Source organism: Clarias gariepinus, chromosome 7, assembly GCF_024256425.1.
Source record: "Clarias gariepinus isolate MV-2021 ecotype Netherlands chromosome 7, CGAR_prim_01v2, whole genome shotgun sequence".
In the NCBI taxonomy this organism is placed as follows: domain Eukaryota; kingdom Metazoa; phylum Chordata; class Actinopteri; order Siluriformes; family Clariidae; genus Clarias; species Clarias gariepinus.
The window spans coordinates 29,395,204-29,406,637 of NC_071106.1; the positions used below are offsets into that span (position 1 = coordinate 29,395,204).

The 11,434-nt window shown below is 44.4% G+C and overlaps 1 protein-coding gene across 1 annotated transcript; it reads right to left on the bottom strand.

Annotated features, from left to right (window-relative positions):
- Positions 1-1,640: 1,640 nt before the first annotated feature.
- LOC128527811 (uncharacterized) lies at positions 1,641-2,945 on the bottom strand. Its single transcript, XM_053500411.1, has 3 exons — positions 2,894-2,945; positions 1,824-2,497; positions 1,641-1,730 (listed from the first exon to the last, which is right to left on the bottom strand). Exons 1-3 carry the CDS (start codon positions 2,918-2,920, stop codon positions 1,652-1,654), a joined length of 780 nt encoding a protein of 259 aa, XP_053356386.1. The 5' UTR covers positions 2,921-2,945; the 3' UTR covers positions 1,641-1,651.
- Positions 2,946-11,434: the final 8,489 nt, after the last annotated feature.

Genomic DNA, 11,434 nt, shown 5'->3' on the forward strand with positions numbered 1-11,434 from the left:
TATGGGATGGTTGTCCCAACCCTCACAAAAGGCATCCAAGCTGGCCTGGATGCGCGGCAGGAACACATAATGGCAGCAGAATAAATGCAAGGAGTTGCTTATATCCAGCAGGTGATTGTCCTCCAATGTGTGCAGAATGTTGTAGTAGACACTTGTCACACCTACAAATACATCACGCCAGAGACGTTCTATTCTGTATTTAAAAAACAAAAAGAAACATGAATGTATAGCCCAATATTATCACCACACAAAAGTAATAAAAATTATCCTGACCTACAGTAAATGGTAAGCAAACGATATCTTGTTTAGAAGCCTTCCTGCAAAACTACATTACTGGTAAAAGTTTGTCATTTAAGTAAAAATGCTGTAAAATGAAGATTGTCAAAATAATGTAAAAAAACCCAAAAACAAATGGAACTAAATGAACAACATTTAGTGCGAGCATCCTTTGTTTTAATGCAGGTTTTGCTTCCTTCACTTGCTCATAGTTTTTTAGTGAATTTTGCAGGAAGGTTTCTTGAAGCATCTTGGAGATGTTGCTCTCCACAGTTCGTCTGGATTTAGTCTGTTTCAGTTTGTTCTGTTTCTTCATGTCATTGCAAACTGACTGATGGTTACATAAGACAAAAATCTCACTGGATTATTACAAGTTGGAAAATATAAACTGATATTTCCTACTGACACTAAAAGATAGAAATAACTGACTTAAAACCATTTATCATCTGGTGCAAAGTCTAGTGTTCTAATAATTTTGGCCACAGCTGTATAAGTATCTACATTTGCGTGTGGTTACTACTGTAAATGCTGAATAAAGTCAGTTTAATGGTAGTATTAATGCTACTGTGAATTAATTATTTACAGTAATGATTAACTAAATCTTAATGAAATGACTGATGACCATGAAATTACCTTTGATTGTGAACACTTTTGCCAGCAATGAAGCTGTTGTCATCATTGCCACGAACTGAAAACATAAGTTCTGCAATCCCCACATTTTCACCTCCATGATCGCCTCTTACTCTGCAACAAAAACATCACTCATTGTGTTGGGTTGCATTTACACACAATTAACTCTATATTATACATATTATAACATTCTTAAATCATAATTTAGATAGACAAATAGTTTATTACAACAAATAATAAGCATTTTGAAATTTAATACTAATAACTCTGTGGAAACCCGTGTGTATTCACAGCCTCTCTGAAAAATGCCAAATGGGTGTCGGAGCGGTTGTTGTTATACATACGTAGAAAGACTGTACCAGTAGATAAAAATACAGATATAAGTGCAAGCAGCCATTACCAGGGTTCAAGCAAGGTATTGCTGTTAATGTGTAGTCCAAAACGTTTATAAATGAAAGGGTTAAACCAGGGGTGTCACACTAAGTTCCAGAAGGGCAGAGGACCTGCAGAGTCCATAATTGAAAACACCTGATCCAACTAATCAAGTCATTAAGACTTATTTAAAACTACATGGTATGTATGTTTGAGCAAGGCTGGAACAAAACTCTGCGGAGCTGCGGCCCTCCAGGGACTGAGTTTGACACCCCTGGGTTAAATTATAATTTATACAGGGCAGAAGATGAAACACCTTCAGTGCATGGCACAAAAAAAAGAAAAAAAAAAAGATTATACTAGGGTTTCAGAGTTAAAAGCTTAAATCCCTTAAAACCGTTCCTACCTTTCTTGAATAACCATCTATTCCACCAAAGATAACAAAGTTGTACCTGTAAAATAAATAAAATAAATTTATTTATAAATGTTATTTGAAAAATTTTTATGTATGCAAAATTAATGTTAGGGATGGTTTGCAGACATACCTGATGAGTTTATGGTTGGTGTCTATGTGCACCATGTACTTGGGGTGAGGAACACAGTATGTTCTGCGAGCAATACATCGCAGGTTGGTCATCCTGGAGAGAACACCGACACCGTCTACACGATGCATGGATGCACACACCCTATCAAACTGTACCCGGTGCCCCTGTGCTAGTAGAGAACCTCGAACCATATGATATCCTGCATCTGGCATTGACCTCTTAATCTCTGTGATGAGAGCATCAAGCTCTTCATCTGTACATGTACTGTACATAGCTCTCACAGATAAACCGTTTTCAGTCATCCATCTGAACAGCGTAGCACGAGACACACCCAGTAGCTCTGCGATAGACTTGACTGGCAGCCCGAGTTCTATTAGATGGGTAAGACTGGTTTCTGAAATGGAAATTCTTGGGCGTCCACATCCATGTTCTGTTTCCAACATCACTGTGACGGATAGCTCCTCCATATCTCTCTGACGCTGTATGAGGTTGGTTAGACTTGACAGGGCTGTCATGACATCTCCTGGAACATGTATTATATTATCCAAGGCACTAATAACCACCAGCTCCTGTCTGCAAATGAAGTGAAGGTAATCCATGTTCAGTGGCCGTCTCTCCAAGACATGAACCAAACGATCATGAAGTCGTTGCAGAATGTACTGCTGGAGAGATTCCTAAATTATTAAAAAGAAAATGTATTTTAATGTACAGAAAGTTATACTGTTTAAAATAAATGTATTGAATTATGCTTTATATCTTATTCAAATCATTGTTTCAACATAGTTGCTACATAAAGTATAACATGCTATATGTATTTATTGATGTAACTAAGTTCAAACGGACCAAACACCAGTTTAGAAAGTCCTAATAAATGATCAATTTACCACTCAAACTGTAAAGACAATAGTCAGTCACATGATATTTTTACTATGCTTAGTGTTTGCATTTTCATTTAAAAATGAAAATCTGTGATAAATACGTAATGAGGGTGAAGTGTTTATAAAGATGATAACGTTTTTTTTTTGGCGAAGTTAATTAATAAAACATTATGAAATCAAGTAATAACTTACACGTGCATCCCGGTCTTGGTTCGCCATGCTGGTTTGAGGAGGCAAAACTTGATTGCTGTTGTAATGAACTCAGACTGCGAAAAAGGTGTGCAAAGCTGAGGTACTCGAGCGCTCCTGCAGGGCTGTGATTGGTTGAACAGTAAGGTCGCATCTGATTGGCTAAAGAGTACGAATGACGCTCCAGCATGCCAGCAAAGTCTCAAAAACACACACACACAAATCCAGCGATGTTCACACACGTAAGTTGATTTTCACATGCACAGCTCATGATGCACTCGTAAATTTTAAACATTCAAAATTTTTTACACAGTTGTACATATGTGAATTTTATATTATGAATATGTATTTTTTTTTAATGCACGTGAATGTGTTTTTTGTGAATATATATATTTTTTTGTGCACGTGAATTGGGTTTTACGCATGTGAATTGGGATACGCACGTGAACATCGTGTTTTTTGTGTGAATTACTTATGAGACCGATCTGCTTCCATAGTACACAGACTAAAGTGACAGGTCTCTAAAGATGCTGTAATGTTGATGATGAAGATGTTGATGATAAAGAACAGCTGAGCTACAGTGACCAAGCTGATAGTGAAAGTACAAAGGGTGAATGATGATGAGGAAGATCCACCTGAGCCACCTGGTATAAAAGACAATGGATACTTTGTATGTACTGTCATGCACACTCGGAACACGACCAGCACTAGGACCCGGAAGTGAAGCGGTCGCGAACCAGGAAGTATAAAAGGAGTAAACAAACCATAGCATCTTGTTTAGTCATTGAGTTTGGCCCATGTCTCGTCCGAATCGTTCGTCGAACCGTGAGTACTCACTTTATTGGTCTTGCTTTCTAATTGAGTGTGCATTTATAGGACGCGGGTTAGATTGTGTCTTTCCCTTGCTCCCCATTTGTGAGAGTCCTTAGATTAAATCGCGTGATTATCCTGCCCACTCGTGTTCTTCCGCGTTTGGGTTTACCATTCACGCTACAAAGGGCTAACCGCTAAAGCTAAGTCTTCTGGTCACCTCAGGTTAGTTCTTGACAGAATGACTGAGCCATCCGCGGTGAACCCAGTGGATCATGCGCGCCTCTGCGACGTGGTAGATCAGCACGCCGAGCTGATCAACAAGCTAACCGGGGAGATCGCTAATCTGCGCCTGGGCCTCCAAGACGTCGCGGCCTTGCGCCGCGAGGTCGCGGAGCTCCGGCAAGAGAACGCGGATCTCCGGCGGCTGTGGATCGCATGGCTAGCTGGTCTCCCGTCGCGGCGGTCGCAGCGCCGCACCAACCCCCACCCTCCTTCTGATGTATTTCTGGCACTTTCAGATAAATGGGATGGCACGGATTGGAAGTGCAGTGTGTTTTTGACAGCGCTTAATCTGGTGCTCCGGACATCTTTCTACAAGGGACTGGCTTCACGAATAAAAGACGAGCTCGTCGGGCGGGAGCTTCCCGCCACGCTGGAGGGATTAATCAAGCTCTCCCTCCGTATAGACCAACACCTTCTCTCTCGCCCAAAGCCAGCCCCAAGGACCCTGCCGCCTGCACCCACCTTCTCCTACACCTCGCCACGACCACCTACAGCCTTCACCACCACCACTACCGGACCTGTCGGATCTCCACCTCCTGCCGTGGTTGACACCGGAGCCGGGGAACCCATGCCACATGCAATGTGCCACATCCGCAGAGGCATCACCCAGCGACAGCCGTGGATGGCGCAAAGACCTGAAAAGGCCCAGTATCAGCCTGGTGAGGACATTGAGAATTATCTTCTCCGATTTGAACTGATGGCCCAAACGTGGCAGTGGCCAGTGACGGGACGAGCACTGGAGGCATATACGGCAATGAATGAGGAGAGTTCCAACATATACCAGGACCTGAAGGCGGCGCTACTACAAAAGTTCGACATATCACCTGAAACCTACCGTCAGCGGTTCCGGCAGTGCAGTGTACCACCTGGAGAGTCACTGACTGAGACCTACCACCGTCTGAAGGGCCTCTACAGGAGGTGGATCTGGCCCGAAAGCTGCAGCAAAGAGGAGATCAGGGAGGTGATCATCCTAGAACAGATGCTACGCGTTCTCCCACCAAAGGTAAGGACCTGGGTACGAGAACATGAACCTGCAGATGGGCTTACAGCAGCAAAGCTGGCACAGCAGTACACCAACGCCCGCAAGGAACTGTCAGCACGGCGCCAGGTAAACCTTAGCACAGCAAGCAGAGACAGACTGGACACTGGAGGTAAGCTGGTGGGGCCTGGGGCGAGTAAAGCAGGAAAAGACTTGCCAAAGAAGGACTTTGTATGTTTTTACTGCCAGCAGCCTGGCCATAAAGCCGCTGTATGCCCTGTGCGTAAGCCTAAATTAGCAGGAGTATGCTATGTGCCTAGGGACTTGGACATTTGTAATATAAACAGGGCGAAGGACCGGATGGTGTGTAATGTCTTGGTGAATGGTAAACTGTTGCAGGCTCTGATGGACACAGGTAGTGCTGTTTCCCTTATTAAGAAATGTCATGTTTTGGACTCTAATATTGATTATGCTCCATTAACCTGGATTCAGTGTGTGCATGGTGATGAACGTCCTTACCCAATGGCTGACGTAACGGTGGCGGTTAATAATGCGTGATTTTTGCTAAAAGTTGGGGTGGTAGAATGATTGCCAGCTGACATGGTTTTGGGGAGGGACATGCCTATGTTAATAGAGTTGCTTAGACATTTTGATGCTGAGCCTAACTGTAGCCATAAAGCAACTCCAACAGAATAGCTGTCATGTCCGGTGGTAACTAGAGCTCAGGCCAAAGCGGGTTTGCAACCTTTACCTGAAATGTGTGACAGTTTAGGTGAAGGGGGAAGTAAGGGACCTAGTAAGATGAGGCAGCAACGACAGCTAGCTAAATACCTGGGGACACCAATAAGAACAGAAGATGTAAGTGGGCTAAAATGTGTGAATTGGAATGTACCTGAAAATATTAGTGAACTGCAAGCAGCAGATGTAATGCTAAAACCATTGTTTGAGTGTGCACGTAAGGGGAAGAATACTAATGTAGGGGAGACCTTTTACCTTGAGGATAACATTCTGTATGTTAGACTTCCGGTTATGGCGGTGGCGTAACAAGTCACAGTTTTTTAACCCTCGTGCATTAGGCTAAAATCAATCCCAATTAAACCCACTTAAGATACTTAATTTAAGTTGGTGGAATAGCTAAAGCGATTACTAAGACAATGCCGTTAAAGAAAAAGATAAAAAAATAAAGGGAGATTGGAAGCGGAATTACAATTTATGCCTTCCGAACCTGAAAGCCTGAGCGAGCACGAAGAGACGGAGGATGAAGGGGGTGAGGCATCAAACGAGAATCCTAGTAACATGGAGATGATGAAGGCCTTTAAAGCAATGGAAAGACAAGTAAGCGGCAAGATGGACGAAATTCTTTCGGCGGTCGTGGATGTCAAAGTGAGATTGACAGAGGCGGAGGAACGAATCTTAGGGGCAGAGGATGAAATCGTCCAACTGAAGGCCAGAAATGATATGCTGGAAAAACAGGTGAAATCAATGGCTGATAAGGTAATTGATTTGGAGAACAGAAGTAGGAGGAATAATCTTAGGCTGGTTGGCTTGCCGGAGAAAGAAGAAGGATCGGATACGTGTGCCTTTCTGGAAAAATTCCTACCAGAGACTTGGGAGTTGGGAGAAAGTGTTACGCCATTGATAATAGAGAGAGCTCATCAAATACCCAGCTCAGGTCAAAAAAAAAAACAAGATGGGAAAGTGCAGCCAAGGACTGTCATAATGAAGTTCCTCAATTTCAAACAGAAGGAATATGTTCTAAAGGCTGCAAAGAGCAAGGGAGCAATTGCATACAAATGTTCCAATCTTCGTTTTTTTTCCGGATTTGTCGACAGAGCTTCACAGGCAACAAAGAAAGTACGATGCTATCCATCAAAAATTGCGTGACAAAGGAATCAACCGACACAGAGTAATCTTTCCTGCTCGATTGCTTCTTACGCATGGAGACCGTACTGTGATTATGAACAGTCCAGAAGAGGTGGAGAAATTTATGCAGCAGGTCAAGGACTAGTGCAACAAGTTGAGAACAAGTAAACTAAGGTATTAATACGAGGTACTGAGGACTAAATGTAAAATTGAAGTTTACTTTTTGTGTTTGTAGGTTGTATATGCGTCCAAAGTAGATATTCAATTTTGTTTTAATAAGAGTAACAAGTTAAGTGTTTGACGTTTAAGTTAATTCATTTAAGGTTCAGAAGAGGGCGCATTTGATATAATATTTGAAAAAAGAAAAGACACAAAGTGAAAGTTTGACTTTATTCTGAGATAATAGTTTGAAGATATGAGGTTAATATTGTGGCGTGGGCGGGGTTTTGATTGGCTACCATCATGCTTTGTGGGAGGGATTGTTTTGTGTTCACCCTGTTGGGAAAAGGTGTTTGGGTTAGTGGCTTCGGCCAGGGGTGTGTGTGTGTGTTAAAGGTGTGTCTTAAGGAGATTGAATGTGCCATTGTGATTTCGTGCTATTACTTAATAAACTACTCCCAGCCATTTGCATTGGGCAGCAAGGAAGCTCACCTGTCTCTCCAAGTGCCTGCTTAGCGATGAAAAACGCTACATTTGGTGTCAGAAGTGGGATGGAGAGAAGCGGGTTGGAGCGCACCCCGGAGGAAATCCGGAGGATTCAGGTAGGCCGCCGAGTACCAGAGCGGCTGAGGAGGAAGAAAACCCTCCCTGACGGGGCCATTGGGGCATTTTGGAGGGGATTCCTCCAGTGACGCAGCGCAGAGCTTTGTCGGTACTGCGAGAGGGTGGAAGCGCGCGCGGGTGACGCAGTCCTCCGGAGCCCCCCTCGGTAACCAACCGCCCGAGTCGGCGTGCAGCCGAGTTACTGCGTTGCCTAAACCATCGCCTATAGTCGTTGCGCCTGTGCCACAGCTGGACTGTGAACAGCTAATCGCCGAGCAGGAGAAGGATCCAGCGCTGCAGCAGGTACTAGGTTGGGTTAAAGAAGGCCGGAAACCGGAGTATAACGCGGTCGCCCACCTGGGCCTAGAGGTAAAAGCGCTCCATTCGCAGTTTGACAGAACTGCCATTGTGATTTGCGGGCGGGCCTACTTTATCACCACTGGGAACGGCCGTGCGGCGCTGGCGAGTATTTTCAGCTGCTGGTGCCGCGGACTTTGCGGGCACGTGTATTAGGGATGGTCCATGGGCACGCGGGCGCGGGACACTTCGGCGTAACGAAAACTTTGCGGCGGCTGCGCGCTCGTTTCTACTGGCCGGGCTGTCACACTGACAACGAACTCTTTGTGCACAGATGCGACGTCTGCACGGCGAAGAAGGGCCCTACCCAGCGCTCGCGAGCACCCCTGCAAGACTTTTGGGTGGGGGCACCTATAAAGCGTATGGGCGTGGACATTCTCGGGCCGTTTCCCATTTCCGATCGCGGGAACCGGTATGTGCTGGTGGCCATGGACTACTTCACCAAGTGGCCGGAGGCGTTTGCTGTTCCTGACCAGAGCGCTTCCACCACGGCTCGAGTGCTGGTGGATGAGGTGTTCAGCCGTTTTCGCGCCCCGGAGCAGTTGCACAGCGATTAGGGGTGTAACTTCGAGGCGGAGGTGTTTGCGGCGGTGTGCGAGCGCCTCGAGGTGAAAAAGACCAGCACCACGCCCCTCCACCCGCAGAGTGACGGCCTCGTGGAGCGTTTCAACCAGACACTCACCACCCAGCTCGCCGTGCTTACCAGCGCCCGGCAGAAGGATTGGGACGAACATTTGCCCCTCGTGCTGTGGGCCTATCGCACAGCAGTGCAGGAGTCCTCACAGCTGATGCCAGCGGCGTTAGTGTTCGGTCGCGAATTGCGCACGCCCGTGGACCTTGTGTTCGGTCCCCCTTCACAAGTGGCTTTACCTACAAAGCCGGGGTTGGATTATTTTTGTTCGCTAAAAGACAAACTGTTCCGTGTCCACGAGTTGGCGCATAGACACTTGCCGGATGCTGGTGTTAAGCAGCACCGCGTGTATGACACCCACAGTCGGGGACGAGACTTTGCTACTGGGGAGCAGGTTTGGGTGTATTCCCAAAAAAAAGAGGGGGGGGGTTTCGCCTAAGGGGGGAAAAAGGGGGCTTTCGCCTAAGCTTATGTCTCACTGGGTGGGGCCCTGCACGGGACTGGCCCAGCTCTCCGATGTAGTCTACCGGGCGCGGTTGACGGGGCGGTCGCGAGTGGTCGTGCTCCACCGGGACCGTCTCGCTCCCTATTAGCCCAACGCCAGCGCCATCGAACTCTGTGGAGGCCGGGCCGCCTCAGGAGGACGGTTGCACCCCTCCTTCCTCCGCAAAGAGACTCCGGCGTTTACAACACCAGCGCCGACCACCGGCACGCCTCCTAGACTGAGTTCGCCATGATGACCGGGGACGGTCACAGCTTGGGTGGGGGCAGTGTGGCGTGGGCGGGGTTTTGATTGGTTACCATCATGCTTTGCGGGAGGGATTGTTTTGTGTTCACCCTGTTGGGAAAAGGTGTTTGGGTTAGTGGCTTCGGCCAGGGGTGTGTGTGTGTGTTAGAGGTGTGTCTTAAGGAGATTGAATGTGCCATTGTGATTTCGTGCTATTACTTAATAAACTACTCCCAGCCATTTGCATTGGGCAGCAAGGAAGCTCACCCGTCTCTCCAAGTACCTGCTTAGCGGTAAAAAACGCTACAATATAATGCATATAGTTGAAAAGTATTTTATTGGATAAGTCATGGCTTGGTTAAAATATGTGGGTATAAAAGGGAATAAGAGGGTTGAAAAGGTAATGATGGATAGAGGTGTTGGTGTTCATTTTTTGAACAACCGAACAAGTAGGAGAAGACCATTTAAGAAGTCAAGTGTAGGGAAGGGGGTTACTAATACAGATGGTAGCAGTAAAGCATGGAAAATGCTGGGGTAAGTTCATATTTTATGTTATTAATTTTGTCTTAGTTATTATAGGTTCGGCCTCATATATTTTGGCAAATACATGGTTCAAGGGTATGAGGATGATAAAAACAAAAAATGTCACAGACAGGAGGGATTAAGCTTTTATCATGGAATTGCAGGGGAAGAATTGTGTATAATTACTTAGTCTAAAACAATATTGTTCCCAATGCTGAAGCAAACATGAATTTTATTTTGCTTTACAACAGATCTTTCATGATAAATGTGTGTATATGTGCTTCATATTTTTTTCATAATGATGAAATGAGATGCCCAAATTCGTGCTTTAAAATTCTTAATAAGTTTCTTCCATATTTTTTGTAATGTTTTAACAGGGAAAAAACAGTGAAAGACATGGCAATGTCTCGGGTTACATGGTGTTGAAATTAATTTAATTTCCTGATAGTAGGCTATCTGGTAGTCTTAACTATGCGAATGTCCTGATTCGTGAATATGCCAACATATCTTAATTAAAACGTAAAAAATGTGTCGACATCATCAGAAGACATGAATGAACTATATATATTATATTATTAAGTAAATATTATTTTATGACCACGAACTTCTTCTGGCTTTTTATAATAATCATCATATTTGCTGTTTGTGTCCAGCATTTAATAATTATTTCATACATTATTTAACCATGGCTGGAAATAATAGCTGGAATGTGATGTGATTGTGAATTCATGAATAAAAAATAGAGCAGTTTGTCTTTTGTAAAGTACTTTCACTTTACAAAAGGCAGCGTTTTTATCAAAAGCTTGATAAACGTGTGTTGTACAGTCTATACACCGCGACAGCGCGCTCAGTTACTCACTTCTCACCTTTCATGTAGGTCTGCTCGGACTAATTCGTTTTAAACCCCTCAAAAATGCGTGTGTATACAGCCCAAAACCTCCATCAGTTATTAACGATAGCATCTATTTAGAAAAAATGCCCCAGTGATTTCGGAGCTTCAGGAAATTTACGCTCTGCGCATAACACCGGACCAACTCATGTCGGAAAGAATTTATAAACGGTTTCTAAACGTGGGCTATTGTTTTTTTTTACTTATAGTATTTGTTAATTTAATTTAAATGAGGTTTGGGCTCAGGACTTTGATTCGGCATTGTGATTCTCCTCTTTAATTTACTCCATAGTTTTAATCAGCGCTCAGCCGCATGCATAAAGTTTTCCAGAGCGCACCGCCAGAAGTAGACTAATAATTATGAACGCGTCGGGAAAACAGCAAGCAGACTGACTCTGACCATTTAAAAAAACGTTTGCGTTCATTTTCTGACGCGCTCAAGTTCACTAGAAACAATACAGAACAGCGCAGCTTATTTGCTTTCAAACATTTATAAAATCAAGTTTTTTCGTTATTGTGAGTGCGCTTAAATAAAAGTTGAGTCTTATAAAGGCATGTAGTCTTATATAGTTTTATTATATAGTTTTTGCACATTAATCTGAGTCCTCATCTGTTACATTTTTGAGGACAATAGTTTTTTTTCAGCCTGTCACGGCGTGCGCCCAAATCAATATCGCTTCTCGCTCACTAGTTAGGCGGCCTCTCCTTCAGATATGCGA